Here is a 27,033-nt window from a genome sequence, read left to right as displayed (position 1 = left end):
ACCTACCTGCCCCCTCCCCATCCAAGGCTCCTGGTGTACGTGCTGTGGGGGTGGCTTTGTGAACTGCTGTCCTCACAGTCTTGTGATGCTGGCAGCAGCTTTGAGCCAAGAGGAAGGGTCAGGGCTATTTTGAGCTGCGGCAGCTCCTCCAGCACCCCTGGCTGTCTTAGACAGGGAGCCCAGATGCAGCAAGAAGCCCAAGGGACGCTCCCTCTGCCCCGTCCCTCCTCACAGGCCTGTGGGTGTGGCCTCAGAGGTGCTCAGGGGGTGGCAATGGTAAAATAAACTTGCTTCTTTATTTTGTTCTGCTGTCCTCTCCAGGGCTCTTCTAAGACAAGTTAAAAATCTCCTCCTACGTTTCCCCAGGGCTGAGCCTCCCTCTCCCTGCTTGCTTTAACAAGGGAGCGGTGCTCAGGTTCCAGAGCTGGAGGGAGGAGCCCAGAAAGCCTGGAGGGGGAAGGAGGGCCTTAGGGGGTGGCTAACGCCTGCGGAGGGGGCAAGGGGGTGGCTGGACTCCTTGTGGGAAGGAGGCTGGGTTGGGGCAGAGAGTGGCCAAGGGCTCACGTGTCCTGCTCCCCAAGTCTCCTGGCAGCAACAGGCCTGGCTCTTCAGAAGCCACGACGACCAGGTGGGCTGAGCACCCGAGGAGCTGGAGGCATCTCACGGCCCAGGGAAAAGATCAACTGCCTGTTCTTCAGGAGGGGCTGAGGTGGCCCTCAGCACCCAGTTGAGAACAGAGCCTGGCGGGCAGGCTAAGTGGGAGGCTGGAGGGGCTGGCCCTCCGTCACCCCTCCACTCCAGAGGAGGAGAGGGCCTCCGCTGAGGGATGCAGACTGGCACCTGCAGAACCCAGGGTGGCTCAGCTGTGCCGTCAGGAGCGCTGGATGCAGATGTGGACAAAGAGGGTGGCTGGTGACAGTGAGGCCCCGTCCTTGGAAAGCAGGTGGATGTGGCGATATCCTGCCGGGAGGGGAGCCCAGTGTCAGCTTCTCTGCCCACTGCACCGCAGGGCCAGGCATGTGGGGCAGAGACCGCATCCCAGCCCTGGGGGCTGGAGGCTGGGCCCAGCTCGGGCCGGCTCAGGGCAGGCTCTTGGAGGGAGTGGGCAGCCTGGGTGAACAGGGTCTTGGAGGCCCAGCCCCCCTTCTCTTTCCACCCCCATCAACCCCACCAACCTTGCTTCAGGCTGCTGAGAGGCAGTGTAAACTGGCCCACAAAGTCATTGGGGGACGTGGCGTCATAATCTTCTACCACGAACCGGACCAGCACCAGCTCCGGAGCCCGCAGCTGGAACTGCAGGGTCTGCCCCCAGTGGGGGTTGAAGCCTAGGGCGCAGGCCTGTCCGTCAAGAGCCCGCCCTGCACCTGCCCCGCTCCCCTCTGTCTGCCCCCAGCCCGCCCCAGCAGGGGCCCCACCATTGTTGAGCACGTAGTTGGTCTCCTTGCAAGCACAGTCTGCGGGCACCCCGTGGATCTCAATGCGCACCAGCGGGTCCACGATGGAGTTTGGCTTCTCGGCGTTCAGCTTGGGCAGCTGCTGCGCAGTCAGCACCTGCGGGGGAGGAAGGGGAGCTAGCCTGGCCCGCGGGGCTCACACCAGCCCTCCCGCTCAGCACTCGGAGGTGGACCGCCCTCACTCAAGCTGTCCCCAGGCCTCTGCTAGCCTCAGGCTGGCACCCCGCAGACAGGGACCCCAGGCAGGGTGTGGTCCAGGCTGCTGACCTGGATGGTGAAGGTCGTTCTGGGGGGTCCAGGACACTCAGGGTCAAAGGTTGTGTCAGGCTGCCGCAGACAGGCAGGTTTCAGGACATAGCCGCACTGCCCATTGATAAGGAAGCGCCCGGCATTGAGGTCCATCTCATAACCTGGCGTCTGGAAGTTCAGGGCCACTGTGGACACAGCGGGGGCAGGGCAGGGGCTCTTAGTGGCCCTCTCTTCACTGCTCAGTTTCAGGAGTCTCACTGCCCTCCCCGCCAGACACACCTCATGGGGCAAGGACTCAGCTCTCTCTAGAGAGGGCTCAGGGTCCCACTGCCTGGGTAATGCTATCCCACCCCTACCACGGCTGGGGGGTTTCACGGCAGCCAGGGAACCCAGCCTCCGCGGCTGGAACTGGAGGGTGGGGCTGGGCCTGGGGCCGGGCCAGAGCCAGGATCCAAGGAAGCCAGATGCTGCCCTACCTGCCCCCAAGGGGACCAGGCTCCTCTCCTTTGGCGCTGCTCAGCGTCCCTCCAGAGCACACGCTCGTCAGCGTTGACTTAGTGGGGACTGCCGGGGTGTGTGTGTGTATGTGAGGGGCACGTGGGAGTGGAGGTTTTTAATTTCCACCTTCATAAAAAGTTTTGAGATTGTACACTGGCTCGTTTACACAAACGAGCCTGCTTTGTGTTTCCCCACCTTCCTTGTTGATCAGTCTTTTAATAATTGGCATCAACAAGACTCATTTTTCCACCTTCTGGAAAGCTGTGTGGCCTCATCACCGCCGGGGCCTCCGTGGCCCCCTGCCCACCCCCTCTCCTGCTGCTCCCACTCACCCAGCTGACAGCCCGAGTTCCACATCTCCTGGGGGTTGTAGTTGGCGGAGTTCATCCGCAGCCCCAGTGGGTAGACACGGGTCAGTTGGCAGGCATTGTGCCTGATGAAGCTGTTCCCTGAGGGAGAGTTGGGGCAGGACTGTGACAGCCCCTGGGCTGTGGCTCACCGGGTGCCAGGGCCTGTCACCTCCCCTCCCCCACCTCCAGAGACAAGCTGGGAACAGAGGCTGAACTCCCATCCCCAGCTCCCCTGCCCCCGCTCCTTGTTCTCTCTGATGAGGGGACGGGGGTCCTCACAAGGAGGCTGCTGAAGTCCAGAGAGGGGCAGGGACCCCCCCCGCTCCCGCCGCCTGGCACTGCCTCCCCCCCCAAGTCCCCACGTTCCGACTCCGTGGGTGGAGCACCTGGCCCCAGGCTGGCATCCCCTGTCTTTCACGGCTCATCCCACAAGCACTCCTCCAGCCATGCCTCCGGTTCCAGGAACCCCTCCTGTACCTCAAGCCTCCGGGCCTTGGGGCAACCTCCTCCTCCTGTCTGGAAGTCCCCTCCCCCTCTTCACCTGGCTGCTTCCTCCTCATCCTTCGGTCAGGTGTCTTCTCAGCCATCACCTGCTCGGGAACCCTTCTCTGATCTCACCCCCTCCTGCTGGGCTTCCCCAGCCTCCGTCATGCCTGTCATGCCCGACTGATCACCCCGCACAGTAATTATCCATCTATGTCTGGCCCCACCGCTAGGCTGTGAGCTGGTGAAGGCAGACAGCAGCCTCCCTCTTCCCTGTGCCCTTTTCCCTCTACGTACGCCTGGCCCGGTGCTGGGCATGTGCTGGGCACTCATTCCCTGAGCCCCTCTTTTCACTGCCCCCGAAGCCCTTTCGCACTCCTTTCCAGATCAACTTCAACATCTACCACCCACCAGGAGCCTGCAGGTCCCCCAGAGGCCCGACGTCCTGGCTCCTACCTGCCTCTCGGATGAGCTTCTTGGCCTTGCGCTCGCTGAGGGAGCTGACCTGGCAGGGCTGGGGCAGGGCAGGGCGCAGGGTCCGCAGGCGGGTGGCACAGCAGTACACGGCCAGGGCCGACAGCTCCGGGGAGATCTGCTTGGCCTGGGAGACGAGCCTCAACGGGGGTCTGCCCACTCCAGACCCCTGGTCCTCCCACCTTCCTTCCCTCTGCCACCTGCCCCCAAGCTCCACAGTGGTATCAAGCCCCTGCCCAGCCCGGGCCGGCCCAGCCAGGCCCACTCACCCGCCGCCTCTGCTCTGCGGCCCCCGCCTCCTCTTCTTCGTCCTCGTCTTCGTTGTCCTCCTCCTGGTCTGATAGAACTCGACCGTCCTCATTCCGAGCAGCTGGCAGCTTCTTCCCCTTCACCAGGACCCGGCCTTTCAGCTGCTGTAGAGACCAACACGGAACAATTAAGCCCTTTGGCCCCTATGTCAGCCGGTCAGTCTATCATTCAGCCACCACTGTGTGAGGGGCTGGCCCAGGGTGGCGAGCAGCGAAGGAGACAGAGATGAGTGATGTTTCTAATAGGAAGAAACCTATGAGGGAAACAGCTCTATCCACAGGGGACTGGCTAATGGGGTCCCTCTAAGCATCAGCATGCTACACAGCAGCCAATAAAATGCATGAGGCGGCTCAGGGTTGAAAGAGTAGGTGCTCTCTTCAAAAAAGATCTCATGTGAAAGAAGCGCATGTAGAATATGTGTTCACATGATCTTCTTTGTGTACCATTTGAAGGAGAAGATAGCTATGTACATAGCTATATATATGCATAGGAAAGTTCTGGAAGGACTCACAAGACACTGTTGAAGATGATTACTTCTTCAGAAATAGGACAGGGGGGAGCCTGAGTGGAGGAAAATCCATTTTTCATTGTGTATGCTTTTCTGCGGCTCCATTTTTTTCTTTTACCATATGTATGTTATTTTCATACTGATAAAAAAATCAAATCACACACAAAGGTGAATCTACATTCCTTGCATAATTTGGGATTGGGAGTAGGAGGAGAGTTTTCTCAAAGAGCCTAAAAAGGATAAATGTCCTGAAGGGGCAGACAAAATGCTCTGGGGGTTGGGAGGAAAGGAGGAAAGACCACTTCTGGCCAGAGAGCTGAGGAAGTTGTTAAGGCCACAGGAAGAGGCCCTCTGCGCTGAGCTAGAGCTCTTAAGCAGGTGGCGCTTGGCGAGCACAGATGGCTAGGAAGGGAGCTTCAGGTGGAGGAGACAGTGTCAACCAAGGCCTTTGAGATGGGAATGGCCGAGCCTGCAGGGACTCCGTGGGCAGGAGGCAGAGCGGGGAGGTCAGGGCCAGGTCGTAGAGGGCCTTCGATGCCAGGTGAGAGGGTGGGGTATGTCTAGTCAAAATGGAAGGCAGACAAGTGACAAGACCACAGGGTGGCAGATGTCAGATGAACGGAGAAGCGGAGGAAGGTTAAGACAGAGAGAGGGGAGGGGGCCTGAACAAGGGAGGTGGATGGTGGACCTCGGAGCCAGACCGTCCCCCCACCCAGGCTGGGGGTCCGGGAGCATCACCTCTGGGGATGGCAGCTCTTCAGGGTTCTGGGAGTCCAGCAGCTGCGTCACCAGCATGTCCCCTAGGATGGTGTGGAGGTGACGGGCCATGGCAGCCTGCTGCTCCAGCCCACAGTGGTTCTCGAGGGACAGGATGACGGGGTACGGGGACAGCTGTGGGAGGGAGGGGCGGCAGCTCAGAGTCACTCACCCCTCCCCCACCAGGACCCCTGCTATGCCCGGCCCCCCCCACCCCTTTCAGGACAGGCAGGCAAAGGCAGGGCTCTGGAGAACCCACTCTGGGGGAGACTGAGTGAGTGTGGGACACACTGGGGTCAGTGTGTACGTGGAGGGGCAGAGGTCAGATCTGGGGCCTCGGGGAAGGGGTAGACCGTCTGGGGAGCTGAGGGTGGCTGCAGGAATGTTTTTCTTTTATAAATGCTCTTTATCTGTTAATGACACTGACCATGTCGTTTAGGTTGCACACTTTTGGTCCCAGCCCATCATTTGTTGATGGTAAGGTTTGCATAGCTCGACAGAAGTTGCAATTTTATGTAGGTGCAACACTGAGCCTCTCTTTCACGATTTTCTCTTTGCGAGTCATGATTAAAATGTCCTTCCCTACCCACAAGGTTTTCTTCTGGAAATTTTACTATTTTAATACATTTACTAAATATAAGGGTGGGAGAAGGGAGCCTCTCACCCAGCTTTATTCCACCCCATTGGGCAGTTGTCCCAGCAGCACTTGGTGAAAGTGAGTCTCTGGGCAGGGGTTTCTTTTGTTTTGGGGGGTTTTTTGTTTTGGGGTTTTTTTGGCCGCGCCGCAGCATGCAGGATCTTAGTTCCCTGACCAGGGATCGAACCTGTGCCCCCTGCAGTGGAAGCACAGAGTCTTAACCACTGAACCACCAGGGAAGTCCCAGGGGTTTCTTTTGGAAGGACCGAGACCAGCTGATGTCATGGGGAAGGCTCTGGGGCTGGGCGTGGGGGTCCCAGGGCTCACCGTGAAGGCGTGGTCACGCACTGCCTGGATCACATCTCGGAAGAGGATCTTGGAGGTGAGGGTGTGGCCATGGTAGATGACCGGCTCCCCTCCTGGCCCCTCCCAGCAGTCAAGCTCCACACAGCGGCATCCCTGGGCAAAGGCTCTGCGGACAGATGGATGGATGGGCAAGGTGTCATGTGGGTGGCACAGAGCAGGGCAATGGACAGGCCCCCAGGTAGGCCCCAGGAAGCCCATGGCGGGAGTTGAGCCCCATGTCCATCCCCAAACTGGCTCCCAGACATGTTCACTCCCACCATCCCCCCCACTATGGTACCTAACATAGGCCTCGCTGCTGCTGGGCCCACCGATCTGAGAGTCGGTCAGGTAGGTATTGTGGGAGGAGGAGATGAAGTAGTGGGCCAGGGGCTGGTTCATGTCCTGGAACACACACGTGTGGGCCGGGTTCAGGGCAGCCCCCTCAGGCGACAACAGGTACATCATGAAGCCATCCAGAGTCATCAGTTCGTGCTGCTTGGCTGAAGGAATGGGCAGAAGAGCGCATCACGGGGGACCCCTTTGGCCCTAAAATGCCTCAAAGCTCACTCAACTTAGTAATAGTGAGCACCTGTCTCCTGACTGGACTCTACATAAGTTATGCCTTTTTTTTTTTTGGCCACGCCTCGCAGCTTGCGGGATCTGTTTCCCGACCGGGGATTGAACCCGGGCCACGACAGTGAAAAGCTGGAATCCTAACCAGTAGGCCACCAGGGGACTCCCAAGTTATGCCATTTAATTTCAACCCAACCCTGTGAGGATGGTACATTACTATGCCATTTTACAGATGTGGCAGCTGAGTCTCAGAGAGGCAAGGTAACCTGCCCAAGATGGTGTCCACAGCCTGTAATAGCAGAGCCCACTTAGCTGGGAACCCGGACCTGTCAGATGCCGAGCCCTGGGCCATGTTGGCCCCAGCCCCATCTGTCAGACCCCTCACCTGTCTCGTTGAGCTCATAGGTGTGGATGAGCTGCCGGGCGTGGGCCAGCGTGGCGCCATCCTCACCCTGGTCCTCCAGGAACTCCAGCAGCTCGGGGGTGCTCAACACCCGGTCCTCGCCCGAGTACCGATGGAAGATCTCCTCCAGCTCGGGGCGTTTCAGCAGCCGTCGCAGAAACTCCTCGATCTCAGGCTCCTCCAGCCACTCGTTGTTGGAGCGGTCACACTCCTGGAGAGCAGGAGGGAGAGATTCAGAGAAGGAGGACACCCTGGGAGAGCTGGCCTGCGCTGACACACCCGTCATCCACCACGTCTGGGAAGGAGGCGTTGTCCGCAGTTTCACAGGTGGAGAAACTGAAAGCTAGCCAGGCTCCGGTCTCACTCAAACTCACACAGCTGCTAAATCGCAGGGCTGGGATTCTAAGAAAGGACTCTTGGGTTCATTGCCTGTTCCTCTGCCCCATGACCTACTCCAAGAATCAAGATGTGGGAGGAAAAACTGTGAGCCCTGGGCAGGGCTGAGGCCCGGTGCCAAAATGCCCCCTTACCGTGTGTATACGCTACCGTTCTCACCCTCACACGTTCACACCCAGGGTCAATGAGCAACACATAACAGAATTCACGTGGCGCTATCGGCCCAGGTGCACAGGTGCCATGCCCTCCTGTCTTTTGGAGTCACAGTCAACATCCACACAGGTGTCTCCACTTGATCCAACTGGGCCACGGATGCAGAGCCCACCTCTGTGGGCCCCTGTCTGTGCTCCCACATGTGGGGTGTACATGGTCACGTGTGGAGGTGCCACACATGCCACAGTGGAGGGGGGTGCGCTCCTGTGTGTACCCATGAGCCCGAGGTCTTCCCTACCTGGGCTCTGCCTGAGGGTGAGGAAAGGAGCTCTGGGCCAGCACTCCCATCCTGGCCCAGTGGCTTCACTGGGATGAAAGTGTACCTAGGCCCAGATGTGGCCTTTCTGCAGAGAGAGGCCACTCACCACAAAAGCTGGGGGGTGGGAAGGGGGGAGGGAACTGATGACTCAGATGGCTGGGGGAAGGCAGAGAGCAGAGGTCAGAATGGTGGCAGATGCCCACCTTGAAGAGGCGGTAGGCGTACATGTCGTTCATGTCCACGTTGACCATGCGGAGCAGGTTCTTGATCTCCTTGAAGCTCATCTTACTGTCCTGGTTGGAGTCTGCTCGATGCAGATAGAAGTGGATCCAGGTGTGGGTGCTCAGGAAATACTAGAAACAGGCTGGGCCCAGCCCCCTGCTGACAGGTAACTGACAGGTATGGCATACCCTCACCCCTGCCCTGGGGGCTCCCGGGTTTGGGGGCTGTGCTTTCCCCTCAGCCTGTGGACCCCCTGAGTGCCCCAGCCGCACGTCCTCCACGGGACCGGGCTCCCCAGAGACAGGATGCCCCGTCACCACCCTCAGTTCTGAAGACAAGGGGCTCTATCTCAAACCGCGGGTCCCTAAGGGCGGAGCCACGCCTCCCCTGGGCCTGACGATCCTCCCGGCACAGGGCCGGCCCCCCTCCCCGCGCAGTCCGCTGCCCTCCCCGGGAGGATATTGGTCGAGGCGCTCGCGCTGGCTCATGGCATCGAGGCGCGCGCGCAGCTTGGCCAGACCGCGCACCCAGCGCTGCGCCTCCTCGGCCGTGGGCGCCACCAGGTCCAAGTTCTTGCGACGCCCCTTGAAGGCGATGGTTAGGCAGCGCGCCGGCTCGAAGGCGCCCCCGAAGCGCCGCAGGCCCTCGGACTGGTGGCCCTCGCGGACGGCCTCGATATGCTGCACGAAGACTGCGGAGAGGGACGGGACGCGCGCGGCCGGGTCAGGGCGGCGGGGCCGGGCCTCCACTGTCCCCCGCCTGCCCACGCCCGCCCAGGTCCCGGCTCACAGATGTGCTGCGAAGGCGCGCGTGGGATGCGCCGCTGGAACCACACGCTCAGGCAGTCCTCCTGCAGCCGGTACAGCCGCTCCTTTTTCCATGTCCGCGAGCGGATCTTGCAGAGCCGGGAGCCCCGCAGCATGGCGCGCACGTCCTCGTCCTCCGTCAGGCCTGCGGGGGCGGGAGGCCATGGGCATCCTGGCCGGCCCTGCCTGCAGGTTCCCGCCACCCTTCTCCCAGCAGGGAGGTGCGGCCTCCCTGCCCAAGCCTCTGCAAACTCTCCCAGGCAGCTCTTCCTCTCCCTGTAACAGGCCCCAATACTGGCTTTGGCTATAGGGTTTTTGGCCCCAAGGCCTGTGCTTGGTGTGTCCCACCCAGGCCCCCCTGGGAGGGGTGCCAGTAACAGGCCTGCCCTCCTCCCTGTCAAGCAGCCTCCTCTGGAGGCCCTCAGAGCAGAGCTCAAGGCAGCGCCTGGGACTCAGGCCTCGCTAAAGGTCACTCTTTCTGCCACTCCCCTCCATCACGGCCTCCAGCCTTCAAGCCTAGAATCTGCCATCAATAGCCTTTTCCCTTGACACGAAAACCTGACCATCAAGAGGGTAATCTCACTATCTAACCTAAATCTTTCTTGCTGCAACCCAAGCTCCTCATCTCTGCTTTCCTGAAGACAAGGGAGGACAGCAGAGGTCACTCTGGCTCCAGGGTCTCAGACCAAGCATGCCAGGCCCAGTCCTGCCTTGGCCAGCCTGGGGCTGATCTCCAGATGCCCTGGTGGGGCCCAGCTGAAAGCATGATCTCCTGTGACACTTGGTATCCCCCTTGCCCAGCCACTGTCACAACCCCGTGTAACCCCTGAGCCCACATGTGCTCTCCGGTCACAGTGTCCATCTTTCTTAATAAGACAAAATGCTTACAAAGTACCTACTACATGCCAGACCCCACTCATGTATTAACACACGAGAAAACAAGTGCAGAGATGCTTCAGCAACTTGCCAGAATTCCATGGCTGGGGAGTGGCAGAAGCAGGCTTCAAACCCTGGAGGTCAGGCTCCAGCACCTTCGCCCGTGGCCACTACACTGACCCCTCTGCTCCTTCTACCCTCCTCCCTCCCCAGCTCCCTGCAACCACCCTGGGCTTGAGGACCTAGGAAAGAGCAGGGTCCGAGGAGTCAAATACCAGCTCTGTCACTTCCCAGTTACACGGCCTTGGTGGCACTACCCTGCGACTGCTCTAAGCCTCATGTTCACCGTTCGTAAAATGGAGACCACAATAGTAGCTGCTACAAAATCCAAAATTCAGTCAAGATGCTGCCCATCCTGGTAGGGCCACACCCTGCTCAGATCTGCCTCAGCAGGGGTCAAAACCAAAGGTTTATGAGCCATGGGACAATAGAACGTGTGGGAACCAGACAAAATGTAGGGTCCACACCTTTTGGAAGGATGGAGGCAGCCAGGAGTGGATGAAGGCCCAGAGTTCCCAGAGAACCGAATCTGGATTTATATGTGACACCTCCAGATTTTTCAATGTTGGCAATTAAATCAAATTGAAACAAAAAACCCCAAAACACCACTGTGTGGGCCAAAGGAAACAGGACAGTGGGCCTCTCTTCCTCCCTTTATTTTAACAAGCTCCCAATACTGGGTTTGGCTTTAGGCTTTGTGGCCCCAAGGACCCTGCTTGCCCAGCTGCAAACCCTGACCTGAGGAATCAAGTCTAAATTCCTGGGCCTTCCTCTCACTCTCTCCAGGAGCCTTTGTAGGATCCTTCTCCCGTCTCTTCCTCACACCGGAGTCCTTCAAGGACCACCTCCTCCAGGAAGTCTTTCCTGATTTGTCTTCAAATAGGAGTTCTCCTTCCCTGACCACCAGCAACACTTTTTACTTTAATTAAATCACCCCACCTAAACTGTAATTTCAGTGGACCTTAATAAGCCCAAGCACTGGGATATCCTCACCTCAGTGCTTGTCCCAGAGCCAGGCTTGCAGCCAGTGTTTTCTGAAAGGGGAGGCAGATGGACAGACAGCTGGGGACTAAGTACATTCTAGCCCCAGCCCTGAGCCATCTGTCCAGATGTCAGGGCAGCAGCCTTGTGGGTCAGGGTTTCTCAACTCCGGCTGTGCATCAGAATCACCTGGTGGAGGTTGCAAAACCCATGACCCAGAGATTCTCGTCCAGCAGGTACAGGTTGGGGGTTGGGCATCTGTATGTTTAAAAACCTACCTTATGACTTTGAGAGTGACTATGATGGAGAATCATGGACTCAGGGGCAGGAGGAGAAACCTGCCATCCTTAAGAGGCTATGGTCCCCCTTGGGGCCAATTTGTGACCTTAATGGCTCCAAGGGGTCTCTCAGGGTTTAGACTGTGGCCTTCTGGAAGGGTCAATGCCCACTCAGTGCCACCTAGCTAGGAAGGGGAGGTGGAACCCTCCTTCTTCCAGGTAAAGAGCTGGAACTTGGCATGTGCCAGGCCAAGAGACTCACCAGACCCTCAGGCCCCTATCCCCACATCCAGGCAACCTCTGCATTCTCTCATCCTGAGGAACAACAGAGTGGGGGGCAGGGCATTCAGGGGAACCTGCAGTGCCACCAGGGCTGAGCCCACCCCTCCACCACCTCCTCAGCTATGGGAAAGGGGACTCCTCATTCCCATGACAACCAGGCTCTGCAGCTGGAGCCACCTCCCCTGACTGGGCCAGCCCGGTGATGCCAAGGCCAGAGGTGGGGAGGATGGGGAGGAGGGGGGTTGGTGAATGACTAAGGCTGGAAATGGAGGTGAGTCACTGAGGGCCTCTTTTGTCCAGAGTCTGCTGCAAACAGGACATGGAGAAAGGCAGCCTGAGCTCCCGACCAGCCCCCCACTGGGACAGGTTCCCACGTTGAGGAGAGGCCCCTACTCCTGGCCCTCACCCCCAGCTCCCCAGGAGCCTGCTGGGGGAAGGGGTGACATTCCATTCTGCCCACCCAACCAGCACAGGCCCCCGGATCACACTGCCCCTTGGACCACACTGTCCTCCAACCACACTGCCAGAGGAAAAGCCACACAGAATGAGGGTGAAGTGCCAGGCTGGGCCAGGTGCTGAGTCCCTGGGTGGGTGCCTCTATTTCTCCATTGCTTGAGCTTCTGAACCCTGGGGTAGTGAGGGGGCTGATCTGTCAGATGGGAGGGGCAGGACCAAGGGAGGTAAGGGCGTGAGGTCAGGAGGCAGGCCCAGGCCCTGGGCAGTGATGCTGAGAGGGGCCTGGTCCTCTGCCTAGCCACCCAGTAAACATTTATCGGTCTTGCCAGATCCAAACCCACAGATGTTTCCTCGACCTCATTCCTACCTGCTTGGAGCAGGAGTGCAAGCCGCCTGCCTCCTGTGGTTTCCATGGATTCTCTATCTATCCATCTCTGCCTTGAACCTGGAGCTGGGCTGGGCCAGCACCATGGCCACCTCAACCGAGCAGGTGGGGGAACAATCACGAAATAACAGTAGTAAAAATGAGGACAGACAGTACCAAAAGGTGGAAACAACCCAAGCGTCCATCAACAAATGAATGAATAAGCAAAATGTGGTCTACGCATACAGTGGGATAATTATTCAGCCATAAAGAGGAGTGAAATCTGATCTCTGCTACAACATGGATGAACCTTGAAAACATTATGCTAAGGGAAATAAGCCAGACCCAAAAGGACAAATGATGTACGATTCCATTTACATGAGGTACCTAGAACAGTCAAATTCATAGAAACAGATTTTATATCACTTATACCTCAATTTTAAAAAATTCAGAGACAGAAAGTAAATTAGAGGTTACCAGGGGCTGGGGAAAGGGAAGAATGGTGAATTATGTCCTAATGGTTACAGAGTTCCTGTTTAGGGTGATGGAAAAGTTTTAGAAATAGCACAACATTGTGAATGTAATTAATGCCACTGAATTACCCACTTCAGAATGGTGTACATGGCCAATTTTATGTTATATATATTTTACCACAATTTTTAAAAATTAAGGGACTTCGCTGGCGGTCCAGTGGTTAAGACTCCGCGCTTTCAATGCAGGAGGCACAGGTTCGATCCCTGGTGGAGGAACTAAGATCCTGCATGCCACACAGCACAGCCAAAAAATAATAATAATGCAATATGCCAGAAACCACTGTACACTTTAAATGGCTGAATGGTATGGAATGTGAATTAATTCTCAATAAAGCTGTTAAAGAGGCACAGAGCAGCTAACGAACTTGTCCAGGGTCACAGGGCAGCTGGAGTGCGTTGAGAGTTGGGGGACCTCACCCAAAGGGCTCTGTGTGACTGAAGGAGCACACAGGGCTGTCTGTCTGAGGCCCGCCCACAGGGGGCTCACAGTAAATGATAACAAAGAAGGAAACCGAGGCAGTGCCCGGGAGGGAAGAGGGACCCGGGTATTCTGCTCCATTCCTGCTCCTCATTCTCACGGCTTCCAGCTGGGCCCCTCTCCCGCCCAGCCCAGCTCCGTGTCATCAGCTGGGGCCCAGACACCTTCCCTGAGCTGCTTATCTCAGCCCCCAGAGAGGGGCCGGGAGGTGGTGAGGAACGGGCAGCCCCACAGTTTCCCAGTGACCACCTGCAGCCTGGGCGGTTTGGGCTGTGTGTGGTCTGGGGCCAAGGTTGGGGGCAGGAATCTGCCCCACTGGCAGAGCTGGAAGGGGCTGTGGGGAGGCCAAGTTTATCCCTGGCCCTTCAATCCCACCTTTCTCACAGATGGGCCACTGATGATCAGAGAGGACTAGCTGTGTATGCTGAAAACAGTGTGGGTGGCCCAAGGCAGGGGTGGATGCAGGGGCCGTGTAGGGCGTGGGCAGAGGCCCGAGTGGGCTGGTGGCAGGGGTGGGAGTGCTGTGTGGTCACGGGGCGTGTATGCAGAGAGCAGGGTGTGTAAGGAGTGAAGGTGTGTGTAGGGTGGTGTGTGCATATTGGGGTGTGTGTGTGTGTGTGTGTGTGTGGTTGGTGGGTGGGAGGTGGTCAGCCTGGTGTGGAAACTAAGGTGTGTGTGTGTGTGTGTGTGTGTGCCAGTGCACACTCAGGAAGGGCCCACGGGACTCCAGCAGGAATGTGAGACATGCAGGGAACAGCGACAGCCGACAGCCGACAGCGTCATGCCAACGGGGGAGGGGAGGAAGAGCAGCTTTTCCCCGGTGACTGAGGCCAAGAGGCTCTGGGAGGGGACAGGCAACGGCGAGGGCTCTCAAACACCTTCCCACCGGAATCCTCAAGCCAGCAGGTAGCTCCAGCACCTCGGGTACCAAACGTGTCCCCCTCGCCCTGGCTGGCTGCCACACCCAAGGCTAGAGCCTAGCGGAGCTCAGTGCCAGAATCCATAACATTCCTTGAAGCGTCAACAAAGTCAAGAAAGGCAGGCGGTGCTTCCCCCGCTCCGGGTGGACATAGTGCGATAAAGGTGGTAGCACTCTTCTCTGCAGGACCAGACCAGGCGTGAAGCCTGTTTGGGGGCTGAGATCATGGAGCGGGGCTCCTCAGAGCTGAGGAAGGAGGAGAGGTGAGGGGGGCCAGGATGCAGGACAGAGCCAGCCCCCCAGCCCTGCCTGGCACACACCGGCGTGACCAGGAGGGCTGCCCACCCCTCCCACCACCCAGGCCAGGCACCTACCCAGACCGGGGGCTGCTCTGAAGACTGCCCCACCTGCCAACCTTGCCCCTGGCAGCCCCACTCACCTTGCAGGAGATGCCCTGGGCAGGCCATCGGGAGAGCCCACTTTCCCTGTGGCACTTGGTGGTGTGTGCCGACCGGGGAGGGAAGGGAACAGATTCTGCCCACTTAGTACTCTGCTCACAGGGAGGATTAGGGGCCGGGTGGAGCATCAGGGGCACAGGGGCAGTTCCAGGCTCTGGGGAGACAGGGCTGCCAGACAAAATTCAGGATGCCCAGTTAAATGTGAATTTCAGATGAACAACAAATAATATTTTAGTATCAAATATTTACATAATTTGGGACATACTGATATTTTTTTTGGCAGCCCTATGAGGACACCCCTGGCAGCTGGCAGAGCCACTATGGGGGAGGGGTGTAGCAGGCCCCTTCCCACCAGGCTTAAATCACTCATTCATTCATTCATTGTGTTAGGAGCTTGGACTCTGGGCCAGACTTCCTGGGTTCGAATCCTCTCTTAGCTACTTCCCAGCTTGGAATCCGGGGCAAGTTACTGAACCTCGCTGAACCTCAGTTTCCTCACTTGTAAAATGAGGCTAATGGTCCCACCTACCTCATAAGGTTGTGACATTAAATGAGCTAATACGACAAAAGCGCTCGCACAGTGTTATAAAGGTGTTAATTAGTATTCATTAATTCCAGAAATAAAGAGCCCTCATTGAAAACGATGGCTTTGGTGGCAGACAGACGCTGCCTCTTAGCCGCGTGGCCTTGGGCCGGTGACTTCACCCCCTCCACCTCAAGTTTCTCATCTGTGAGGACAGTGACAGCACCTTCCCCTGGGGTGACCGAGGATTAAGTGGGATCTGGGCTACTGCAAGCTCAGCCCTGCCCCGGTGCTCCCTGGGCTCCTCTTCTGCCTCTTCAACTGTTCCCTGGCTTCCCTGGTGCAGACCAGGCCAGCAGCCCAGCCTGGGGGCAGGGGATGGGAGCGGAGTGGACCCTAGGCTCCACAAATCACTCCCACTCAACGCGGGGGCTGCTGTCCGTCCCCCCTCATCTCGGTTTCCCCCAGTATGGCCCCCCTTTCTTTTCCTTGGGCCCCTCTTCGCCTTTGACTCTGAGCCACTCCCTGCCACTCTTGACCTGATCAGAAAGAAAATCTGTCCTCTGTTAGACTAAGGGGTTTGGCGAAGGTGGTGACAAGACACAGCCCTGAGGGTCATTTCAGGAGAGGCAGCAGCTGCAGGGGTCATCGTGGAAGCTACCTCGGTGGTAGACCTAGGACTTGGCCTTTATGGCCAGGGCAGTTGGGCCCCAGGACACCTGGGTTTCGCCTCCACCCTGTTCCTGGACTCAGTCAGGCCTGGGGAAGAGTCATTCCCCACAGACTTGACATTCCTCTGTCGGAAGGCAGTCACTCAACAGGACGGTGCAGCAGTCAGGGGGGAGGGAGGGTGGCCCAGATGGCATTCTGACACCCACATAGTTCCCAAGAGTGTCACTGTCACAGGGTGCCCGGAGCTCCCGTTCAGCGTTACTCAACCAAAGGGTAATGAGTCTTGGGCTCAGCTGTAATTATTTGTCTACAAGTGGCTCCTGGCACTAGACTGTTCATTCCCCCAGGGCAAGGTGCTGTGTTCTCCATCTCCGTAGTCCCAGCCCTGACACTGCGCCCTGGCATGCGGACGGGGCTTAGCAAAAGTGTATGGAATGAGGAGGCAGGCAGGTGTGCAGGAGCATCACCTCAGCCCTCCCATGGTACCCATAACCCCCACAGGCAGCTGACTCCTGGGACTGCTTCTCTGGCCCAACACCAGCCCTTGACTATCTCAGCGGCACCTCAACTCCCCATGGCCATCGACCTCTCCCCAAACCACCACTGCCCCTTAGACCACAGGATGATGACGCCACCACCCATTAGAGACACCTTCCAGAGCCCACCAACTGCAAAGTCCAGCCCAGTCCATCTCCCTGTAGTTCTGGAATCCATCTCGGCTGTACCGACCCACTTCTGAGCTCCCCGTCCCCCCCGCACACACACAGCTTGCCCAGCTGACTCCTCAACCTCCCTCCTGTGGGTCTCCTTGTTTCACGCCTGCCTTCGTCCAACCCACCCCTACTCAACACAATTCCTGCCTCTCTCCTCCGGCCTGAGACCTTTCCCGGGCTCCTGTTGCCCTCTAGAGAAAGTCCATAACCTTATAAGTAGGGGCCTTGAGGACCCAGCCTCCACCTGCCTCTCCCCTTTTGCCTCACTCTAGTCTCCCTCCAGCTCCAGGGTGCAGCCAGGGCTCGCTAGCATCTTGGTCCTTCCTTCATAGCCTTGTTTCTTTGCTTCATTGTCTGACATCCTTGCTGGTACTTCAGCTCTCTGAGGGCCAGGACCGTGCCTGCCTTGTTCGTTGCTGAATCCCCAGGGCAGAGCATACTATAGGCACTCAATAAATGTTTGTGGAATGTATGTGTGATTGATAAAGGGTAGGGCAGAGACCACGTCTTCTGTCTCCATAAGGAGAGTGCCAGGCACGGTGCTCAGAACACAGCACTCAATAAATTCAGGTCAAATGAATGAGAGGAGGTAGAAGTAAGAACGGGGGGTGGGGCTTCCCTGGTGGCGTGGTGGTTGAGAATCCGCCTGCTGATGCCGGGGACACGGGTTCGAGCCCTGGTCCGGGAAAATCCCTCATGCTGCGGACCCGTGCACTACAACTACTGAGCCTGCACTCTAGAGCCCACGAGCCACAACTACTGAGCCCACATGCCACAACTACTGAAGCCCCCGCGCCTGGAGCCCATGCTCCGCAACAAGAGGAGCCACTACAATGAGAAGCCCGTGCACCTCAACAAAGAGAAGCCCCCCTCGCCACAACTAGAGAAAGCCTGTGCACAGCAACGAAGACCCAATGCAGCCAAAAATAAATAAATAAAATAAATAAAAATCTTAAAAAAGAAAAAAAGAACAAGGGGTGGAGGACAGTGGTAAAGAGAAGGTAAGACCGGCTATCGGGACCTCTGAATTTTGCTCCAAGATTCACACAGGTCTTCGGGCAGCCCTGCCCTCTGTTGCCTCAGCCCCACCTCATTAACTATGCTACCGACCACAGTTCTACTACACCACTTCAGTTTTACAGTATTTTACATTGTATAAAATACTCTCACACATAAACCCCCTCGTTCAAGCCCTCAGCCCCCCAGTCAGTCCCACTTTGCCCTGGTTCTGAGAGGGGGCCAGGGGCAGTGTGGGGTACATACCAACTTTTGCCCTCTATTAGCTGTGTGGTCATAGACAAATTCCTTTCTCTGAGTCAGTTTCCTCATCTGTGAAATGGGGATTATACCACCTGCCTCTCAGGAACGTGAAGAAGATTGAAGGGCACCACATCCGTAACCACCCAGTGCTGGCCAGTGTCTGGGAGATGCTTGATAAACCACAGTTACTTTCCTTTCCCCCACTGACTTCCCTCAAATCTGAGAAGGCAACTCTGGCTTTCTGACCCGAAGGTAGGGCGCCTCCTGGTGGAAAACAAAAGCCATCCTGCGAGCCTCGCTCGGACCCCAGGACCTCGGGTGACCCCAGGTGCGACCTCCCCTCCCCCGCTGGAACGGTGCTGGCCTTCCATCCCTAGCCGACTCCCCACAGCCCCATTGGGAAGCCCACCAACGGCTCGCCGGAACACCCCGACCCTCCCAGGCTGCGCCGCCGGGGCCCGTCCGCGCCCACCCCGAGCCGCCCCAGCCGCTCACTGACCCATCTTCTTCAGCGCCCGCAGCCCGGGCCTCTTGTTGCCGCCGTCCTGGGGTGCGGGCGGGGACGGGAGCGCGACGGGCGCTGCGACCTGGGCCGGCACCGGGGGCTCCTCGTGCCGCCGGTGGCGGCTCCTCCAGCGGCCGCACAGCATGGTCGCGGGGCCGGGGCCGGGGCCGGGCCCGGGCCCGGGGTCTGTGCGCGGTGTCGAGCGAAGAAACTTAGCGGCGCCGGGAGGGAGTCGGGAGGAGGAGGTGTCGCGAGCAGGGAGAGAGGGAGGGACGAGGTTCAGGGAAGGAGGGACCTGGAGGGAGAGGGCGGGGCCAAGGATGGCGTGGGGAGGTGCGAGGGGGCGGTGAAGGGGGCGGTGACCCCAGGCGGGGAACTGTGCCCTAGAGAAAGTGTGGGGAGGGGGCCCGACCCGCGCCCCCGAGTCTCCGCTTTAGGCCCCTGCTCCTGGGTCCGCCTCCCCACTCTCCGAGCAGTCCTGGGATCCCGGCCCTATCGGAGTCCTGAGCCCCCATGGTGCTGGGGGGAGGCATTGGAGGGGGCGAGGGCTGCCCTCTGGCACAGACACCCTCTCCTTTCCCCGGACCCTGACTCAGTGTGGACTCAGGACCCCTCTCCACCCTCCTCCTCCCCGTCCCGCCCGAGGCCTCAGAAGGAAGCCAGACGGGGATAGGGTCCGCGGGCCGGATCGTCCTGGGCCTAGGGTCCGCGGGCCCGGAAAGCCCCGGGAGCTTAGCCGGGCGGCAGGGCAGCCCGAACCGGAGGGGTGGGGGGTGGGGGGAGAAGTGGGAACTGACTGGAGGAGGGGAGGGAGGAAGGCTCTGGCCATGACGCCATAGGATTAACCCTCTCCGCGCCCGGCCAGTTGCAGTCCCCAAAGGGGTAGAAGACTGCAAGCTGACTGGTCTGGAGAGGATGGGGTGGCGCTAAGCCTGGAGACCCCGGCAGAATCTGTGGTTGGAGGCTTGGACAGGTTGGCACCCCCGCCGGGCCTTTGATCGTCCTGGGACGGCCACCGCACGCTGCGTAGATGTCCTTGGCATCAACTTGCGGGTGAGCGTCGAGTGCGGGTTCCGGTGACCGTTTCATGCGTACACTTACTACATAAGAAACCACCAGCGTATTTGTGCGCGAGGGGTGGGATATGTGCGTCTTCTGCAGCAAGTGCCCTGGGTCGGGGGCGGAGAGCTGGGTGCACACCGCCACTCGGCGGCGGCCGGGAGTGTGTCATCCCAAAGATAAAGCTTAGTTTCTCAGGACCTAGATTTGCCACCTACTGCTCTACTCCATTCTCAGATATCCCGGACCCAGAGATTCCGTCCGTGCTGGCTGGCGTCTCCACGCCTCTCTGGATATTCTTTCTAAATATTTAGTCTTCTCCTCTGTACTTTTAATCCTGCAATTCCTTCCTCCGGAAATGACCTTCCTCATTCTTCTCCTGGCTTACTCTTAAGGCTCCCAAAACTCAGCTCCAGTGTCCCTCCTTTAGAACCCCTGACCTCAGAACATGATTCCCCTTTTTATCTCCAGCGCCCGTTAAGTGTCTGGAGAGCTGAGTTGCGTGGCTCGAATCTGGGGGACCTGGGTTCAGATGACTAAGCGGGTTTCCACCAGAGGGGGCGCAAGAGACAGCGTCATGTCACGGTGTCCACCAGGGGGCGCTTCCGCCTGCCTCTGGCGGTCCAGGGTTGAGGAACCAACCCGCGGATTTGCCCCGCCTGATTGGGAGAGGCACCGCTAAACTATTTGCATAATCTCGAAAGGGCCGCGTTGAGTGGTCGAGGTGTAGAAGAAATCTGAAACGGGCTCTCTCATTGGCTTAAATTTTCCCCCTTGCTCCGCGTCCCCATCCGGGCCAGACCTGTCCAGGAGGTCAATCGGAAGCCTCCGGCTAGTGGCGAGAGGGAACCCAGATGTCCGGGCAGTGGGCGCTGAGGGTGAGTGCCGGGCGGCCGGGCAGCTGAGCCGGGGTATGGGGGGGCCGGGGTGGGAGGATGTTTGCCCCGCCCTGACTCCTCTCGGCTTGGGGTTCTCCTGTCTAGGAGTTGGAGATGTGCATCTAGAGAGGCACCGCGACCCTTGCCACCTGTCTCTTCACCCACAGACCGAGGTCGTCTCCACCCATCCTGGCCCCACCCACGCTGCCTTGGGGTAGGAAAAGGAGTCTCCTCAGTCGCAGCTTCTGACCTCCCGGGGTGTCTCACTCAGGCCTCTGAAGAGCTTAGTTTGCTCCTTTGGAAAATGGACCAGTGACTTACAGAGGCGTGTGCCAGGGAGGAGTTGGGGGCGGGGGGCGGCCTGGAGCCTGCTCACACACAGGCTTGTTCTTGCAGAGTCGCTCAAAAGTAGGGCCCCAAGGCTCAGAGCAGCTGGGTATGGGTACCGAAAATGAAAGTCCAGAGCCGGACTGCCAGAAACAGTTCCAGGCCGCAGTCAGCGTCATTCAGAACCTGCCTAAGAACGGTGAGGGCATGGGGACCCGCATTTGGGGGTCAAGACGACTGGGGTCCGCCTCCCAGAAGGCTTTGATCCTGGCCGTTTTTACAGACAATCCCTGCCTGAGTTGTCCTGGGGGTTCCCTCTGCCACCTGCCCCTGTCCAGCTGCCCTGGGAGGGACCCCTCACCATCTCTGCCCTCCCCAAGGGTGGTTCTCCCCCCACCTCCATCCTCTTTGAGCTGGGAGTGATGCTCTCTCCTCCACTTCCCAACCCTTGCCCAGGCTCTTACCGCCCCTCCTATAAAGAGATGCTGCGATTCTACAGCTACTACAAGCAGGCTACCATGGGGCCCTGCCTGGTCCCCCAGCCTGGGTTCTGGGACCCTATTGGACGTTATAAATGGTGAGCTCCGCATAGGCTGGGCAAACAAGCCTCAGCTGTCAACCAGCATTTCACAGCCCTCTGTCCCCCAGGGATGCCTGGAACAGCCTGGGAAAGATGAGCAGGGAGCAGGCCATGTCCGCCTACATCACTGAAATGAAGCTGGTGGCCCAGAGGGTAGGGAGAGGCTGCGGACTCCTCTCTGTGACCAAGCTCTCAGCCAGGTGGCCTGCCCCCCACCCTTCCAGTCTGACCCCCATTATGTTTCCTGCACGTTGCTACCCCTATGGGAATTACCACCTTCATGCTGTTCCCCCACCCCTGCCTGTCTCTGGTTCCTGACTGGGCACAAGGTGGGGAGGTATGACAGGGCAGAAGCAGGGTGGAGGCGGCCCAGCTCAAGGGGGCAGTGGTGGGAGGGGCCAGCCCTTCCCCATTAGACCCCCTCCTGCACAGGTGATCGACACGGTGCCCCTGGGCGAGGTGGCAGAGGACATGTTTGGTTACTTCGAGCCCCTGTACCAGGTGATCCCTGACATGCCGAGGCCCCCGGAGACCTTCCTGAAAAGGGTCACAGGTCAGGCCCCCAGGCTGGGAGCTCCACGAGTGCTGACTGAACTGTCTCGGGGGGCTGCTCAGTTGGACGGGAGCCTGGGGGCAGAGGGCTCTAGGTGATGTCCCTGTAAGGACCGCAACCAGTGCCCCTGATGGGGTGGGTCTCAGGCAGAGTCCATGGCTAACTGGGGAGCAGGGGCCTGATGTCTTCCCAGCCCCACCTCTGGGTATTGTGTCTCCGCAGGTTGGAAAGAGCAGGTACTGAATGGAGATGCTGAGCCTGCCCCAGAGCCTCCCTGCCTTCCCAAGGAACCAGCACCCCCAAGCCCAGGTCAGTGCCTGGGCAGGAGGGGCAGAGGCCCAAACCCAGGCCAGAGGTGGGGGGGACCTCCAGGCAGGGTGGAGGGGAGCAGGCTAGATGCCACGCTGTGCCTGTCACGCCTCATGCCCAGACACTGAGACCTCCTGTGCTCCCAAAGGCCAGGGGCAGGTTCTGGGATTCCTGTTCCAGGGCCCCACTCAGGGAGCCATCTGGGCCTCTTGCGGCAGTATCTCTAGTGTGTCCTGAACAGATGCCTCTGCCTAGATGCACACCCCTCCCCTCCCTCCGTGGCCTCCCTCTTGTCACTAACCCTACTCATCCCCTTCTCAGAGTCCCAGCCACCCAGGGACCAGGACTCTGAGGTTTTCTGTGATTCCATGGAGCAGCTGGAGCCTGAGCTGGTGAGACCCACTCCCATTGCCTCCCCTTCCCTCCCCCACTGGGCCCTAGCTGCTCCCACCACCCCCCTTGGACTTTGTGACTCTTCTCAGCAGGTTTGGGCAGAGCAGAGGGGCGCCCTGGGAGGAGAGCTCAACACCAGAAACAGCACCGAGTCTCCTGCAGAGAAAGGTGAGCCCCTACCTGACCCTTCACCCCCTTCTGCCGTTCCCATGGTTCTGGTGCCCTGGGCCTTCCCCTGGCTGCCCTCATGGGGAGAGGTGAAATCCAACGCTAGGCACTGGAGAGAGCAGCCTCTGCCCAGGAAGGGTTAAAGCCAGACACTGGCCTGGATGGGCAAAGTCCCTGCCCAGCCTCCTCTCTGAGGGCCACCAGGAGTCTGTACCCTTGGCTGGCACTGAGGAAGGGCAGCTGGGGTAGAATTCCTAGACCAGCTCTCTCACCTACACCTACGTGGCCTTGGGAGTCATCCTCTCTCTCTGGGTCTCCCATTTGGGACTCTATTAGGAGAACGAGTTCTGCCCTATCCCTTTCTAGAACTTCCAGTGTGCCACATCCCATAAGGGGCACTTTCATAAATATTATCTCCTTTATTCCTCAGAGCGAGCAGCCCTGTGAGGGAGATGACATAATTTTCAGTTGACCAATGAGGCTTAGAGAAGTTACTGACTTGCCCAAAGTCACAGAGCTAAGTGGTAGTGCTGCTGGGATTCAAACCCCTGGCAGCCCATTACTCAGCCACATGGATGGGCTTTACAAGACTCACACTTGGTACAAGGGATCGCACTCTACTCTTACTCTTCCCTGGACCTGCCCCAGCCTGCCACCACCCTGCCCCTAGCTGAGTTGCCTCCTGATTCCCCTTCCCTGTGTGTCTGTGCACTGCAGGGAGATTGGAAAGCACCCTGCTGGGGCCCCAGGAATTGGACACATGGCTGGTGGGGACAGTTCGGGCGCTGCAGGAGAGCATGCGGGACGTGCAGGGGAGACTGCAGAGCCTGGAGAGCGTGCCTGTCCCCCGCAAGCAGGTGAGCCCCGTCCGAAGGCCCAGGGCAAGATTGGGGCAGAACTTTGAGGGTCTCTTTTCTGGGCTCCTCATCCAGCCACTTCTGTCTTTGTCCCGTCTCTGCCTGCTCACACCTCTGCCTTCTCCAGAGAATGGTGTGGCTCATGGTGCAGGCAAGGAAGTCAGGGGGTCTGTAGTGCGTCCAGCCTGGAAGTGGGAGAGGCCCTCCTTTCCTGCTCTTATCTCCCTCTGCCTGAAGAGTAACTGAGGACAGATGGAATTCCAACAGTTGGAGGGGCCAGAATGTGTCTGCTCTTTGCATTGGGGCTGGGGGGGGGGTGTCCCTATTGCCCCTCAGTCAGGACTTCTGTTCCCAGATTTATTGTCTCGCCCTCCCCAAATTCAGCCCTTGCATCCCTCACCCCCTCCTCTCAATTTCTAGATCTGCTTGCCCCTTACACCTCTGCTTATGCAAAATAAATAACAGCAGCCATTTCTGGAACCCCAGCTGTGTGTCAAACACATTACCTGCATTATCTCATTTTATCCTCAAAACAAACCAGTGAAATAGGTTTTCTTTTCATTTCCCTTTTACTGATGAGGAAACTACAGCTCTGAGATGTTGAGTAACTTACCTGAGGGTACACAGCCTGGAAGAACCTCACAGAGCTGCTGTGAGGATTAGATGAGATAATGCATGTAGGTGCTTCCGCAGTGCCCGGGAAGGACTTCTCAAATGGGGTTCATTGTTAGTATTAGTATTAACATTAAGTAATGGAGCTGGGAGTGGCCCTAGGTCTGTCTCCCACCAAAGCTGGCATCCACCGCTCACTATGAGTGAGTCTGTTCTTGCGAAGCCTGGAGTGGTGCGGGCAGGGGACGGCTGAGTTCCTGGATGCAGGGGAATCACTCACGTGACCCTTCACCCCCTTGGCACAGTGGGTGTCAGCCAGGTTGGCAGGAATTCCCTCAGATCCACAGCAGCCAACCTTTCAACACTCACCCCCCAGGGTTTTATTTATTGTTTACCTTTTACTAATTTTATATGCTGAAGATTTTACAGGGTTTCCACCCTGAGATACTTGGGTTTGCATCTCTAAAAAAAAGGACATTCTACTACCTAGCAAAAACAACATTTTATCACACACGGTAATTCCTTCATATCATCAAATACACAATCCAAATTCAGATCGCCTTTTCCAGCTTCCCTGTCTGTCCAGGCCAGGAGCCTCTGTTCTTAAGACTCTGTTAGTCTAGACTAGTCGCTCTTCCTTGCTACTGACTTGCGGATGAGACTGGATAGTGGTCCTGTAGAATGTTCCACTCTTGTGGTCTGATGACAGCCTCCTGGCTAGTTTACATGACCAGATTACATCAGAGGTGATGTTCTTTCTTTACATCAAGGGACACATATTTGGATGTCCTACCGTGAATGATTCTAGCGTGGACCACTAGCAGGGATGAAGGGGTGACAGTCTGTTCCCACCACTTGCAGCCAGGGAATGTCCAGTTCCCCATCAAGCCCATTTGACACACAGCTTTTGACAATTGATAGATACTCCTTGCCTGGATCAATAATTTATTTACTGGTTACAAAAAAACAATGTTGACTTTTAAATTCTATGATTCCTTTAACATTTATTAGCTGTCATTTTTCTGTAGAGTTTCCCTGATCATCTAGGATTTCCCTGAAATACAGTGCCTTATGGAAGGCAGAATAAGTGCTTAATTCTTTCTCTTTAATTATCTATTTTTAGAGTAAGGAGTTGATTTAACAGCCACCTCAATGGTGATAAATTTCCACTTTCTCTTTGAGTATCATCATGAACTCACGGATTTTAAAGACTCAGTATTTCAGTCAACTGCAATCATCATTCTTTTTGATGCCCAGGCTGTCACAACTTTGGTGGGACCCTCCCTTTCAAGCTGGGTCCTATGTTCTTGTAATCTGACCTCATTAATCTTTAAAAGCTTCCTTGCTTCCTGGTACAAGACATCTCACTTTCAATTCTACCTTCCCTGCTCCAGACCTAAAATCTGCCACTTCTCCATTCAGCAGAGAATGGTATTTAGAAACTAAAATCTGAGCACCCAGGGTCCTCATTTGAAATATGTGGCACATCCTTTACAATATGGGGTCTTCGGGCCACACCAACAGGGTCACTGCTTTGTGGCCCAGAGGAGACAGCCTTGAAGCCAGTCTCTCCACTCGGCAGCCTCTCCAGCCTTCAGCCTTCTCAGCACCTTGGAGGAGGATATGGGAAAGAGTTAGGGCTCAACGTGTCAGGGACAAACTGGGAGCCCCAGTCCTCAGACTGGGGAGAGGGAGGCAGAAGCTCCCAGCTGAGCTCTGCAAGCAGGTTGCGAAGGAGGGCCCAGCCTGAGCTGAGGCCCGGGCTGGCTCCTCACTCTCTCCTCTTGGCGGCAGAGGCCTCCGCCCCGTGCCAGGCCTTGGCCCCTCAGGCTCTCTGCTCCCACGCTGCTCTTCTTCCTCCTGTGGCCCTTCATCGTCCAGTGGCTCTTCCGACAGTTTCGGACCCAGAAGAGGTGACTCTCAATGGAGGAGTCTGCAGCCAACGGAGGAGACTCTGAGCCTTCCTAGAGTTTAGGAGAACGGCGTTAAACCCCGCTCCCACCCCGTTCCTGCCGCAATTAGTGTTTGCCTTGGCACCCCTCCCCTAATGGGGAGCCGGATAAGACCCCACTCTTCCTGCAGCTCCACAGGAACTCCCCTCCTCGCACCCCCAACCACCTCAGGCTCCCTGGGGAGGCTGCACGTGTGGTGCACGTCCCCAGTTCAGGGTTGGCGGCTGATTCAGGGGCGGAGCTGCCGGGTCTCAGCCTCTGCCTTCCCCACCCTCTGGGTCACCTGACTCCTTTCCCACCCCAGCCTCTCCCCGAGGAGGCTCAGCTCATGGGCAAGTTGGGACTTGGGCCGGGGCCTGGAAGAATGATTGGCTGGGAGGCCCGACCGAGCTGGGGAAAGGCGGAGAGAGCTAACTCCGGGGGAGGGGAGTCTGCTCCGTTTTCCTGGCCGCCCTACCCCCACATATACTCAGGACGTCTTCACTAAACATTAACTTACAAAAGAGTGTTCCACTAAATAAAATAAAACCTTCATCTTCTGCCGTCTGGGCTGCCACGGATTGAGGCGGGAAGCGGGTCCGGGGCGCGTGAGCCCCAAGTCCCTTCCCTGCCCCCTCCCCCGCTGCCCGTGGACGGCCCCGAGAGGCCAGCGGTTGGCGTCCCAGAAGAAGCATTTCCCCGCTCCCCGGGCCAGTGGAGGGAACAGCCCACGGTCTGGAACGGAGGCGGAGGAGATGCAGGCGGAGGGGGCGGCGGGATGCGCCGCGGTTGGGGCGGGGCCAAGGCCGCGGCTCCGCCCCCCGCCCCGTCGTGGCCAGGGGGTGGGGGATCCGGCGAGCTAGGGGTGGCGGGAGGAGAGGAGCGCGGCGGGGCTCGGGCAGAGGGGCTCCGTCCACGCCCGAAGAGAAGGGCGGCTACTCCCTGCTCTGCGCGCCAGGCGTAGGGTCGGGGCCGAGACCCCGGCCCCAGAAGTGCTCACTGCCCCCTTTCCCCTCCTCAGCTGCTCGCTCCCCGTGCCCCCTCCCGGTGACCTCCGCGCTCGGGCTTTCCCA

The 27,033-nt window shown here is 58.1% G+C and overlaps 2 protein-coding genes across 8 annotated transcripts; one reads left to right on the top strand and one right to left on the bottom strand.

Moving 5' to 3' along the window:
* Window positions 1-277: 277 nt before the first annotated feature.
* On the bottom strand, window positions 278-18,720 carry PLCD3 (phospholipase C delta 3). 4 transcript variants are annotated; one of them, XM_061177119.1, is made up of 15 exons: window positions 18,288-18,720; window positions 8,919-9,080; window positions 8,592-8,820; window positions 8,111-8,240; window positions 7,022-7,250; window positions 6,362-6,563; window positions 6,046-6,190; window positions 5,064-5,216; window positions 3,778-3,921; window positions 3,491-3,635; window positions 2,534-2,650; window positions 1,722-1,888; window positions 1,416-1,551; window positions 1,176-1,325; window positions 278-960 (listed from the first exon to the last, which is right to left on the bottom strand). In XM_061177119.1, exons 1-15 carry the CDS (start codon window positions 18,436-18,438, stop codon window positions 872-874), a joined length of 2,349 nt encoding a protein of 782 aa, XP_061033102.1. In that variant the 5' UTR covers window positions 18,439-18,720; the 3' UTR covers window positions 278-871. The 4 variants fall into 4 exon arrangements, 3 of the variants coding, with proteins under 3 accessions (XP_061033102.1, XP_061033103.1, XP_061033104.1); XM_061177120.1 differs by having other exon boundaries at window positions 3,778-3,918; XR_009698639.1 differs by having other exon boundaries at window positions 877-960; window positions 1,176-1,302.
* A 526-nt stretch (window positions 18,721-19,246) lies between these two features.
* On the top strand, window positions 19,247-26,520 carry ACBD4 (acyl-CoA binding domain containing 4). Of its 4 annotated transcripts, none has more exons than XM_061175693.1 (12): window positions 19,247-19,346; window positions 20,153-20,230; window positions 20,336-20,444; window positions 20,627-20,756; window positions 21,014-21,134; window positions 21,206-21,290; window positions 21,570-21,690; window positions 21,913-21,999; window positions 22,321-22,391; window positions 22,485-22,560; window positions 23,278-23,417; window positions 25,824-26,520. In XM_061175693.1, the coding sequence occupies exons 4-12, from the start codon at window positions 20,669-20,671 to the stop codon at window positions 25,944-25,946; spliced, it is 912 nt and encodes a 303-aa protein (XP_061031676.1). In that variant the 5' UTR covers window positions 19,247-19,346; window positions 20,153-20,230; window positions 20,336-20,444; window positions 20,627-20,668; the 3' UTR covers window positions 25,947-26,520. The 4 variants fall into 4 exon arrangements, with proteins under 4 accessions (XP_061031676.1, XP_061031675.1, XP_061031673.1 ...); XM_061175692.1 differs by having other exon boundaries at window positions 22,482-22,560; XM_061175690.1 differs by lacking the exons at window positions 19,247-19,346; window positions 20,153-20,230; window positions 20,336-20,444 and having other exon boundaries at window positions 22,321-22,560.
* Window positions 26,521-27,033: the final 513 nt, after the last annotated feature.

The sequence above is a fragment of the Eubalaena glacialis genome, chromosome 19, assembly GCF_028564815.1.
Source record: "Eubalaena glacialis isolate mEubGla1 chromosome 19, mEubGla1.1.hap2.+ XY, whole genome shotgun sequence".
Classification (NCBI taxonomy): Eukaryota; Metazoa; Chordata; class Mammalia; order Artiodactyla; family Balaenidae; genus Eubalaena; species Eubalaena glacialis.
Note: the sequence above shows the minus strand (reverse complement) of the source record. Positions and strands in the feature narration are given on the sequence as shown.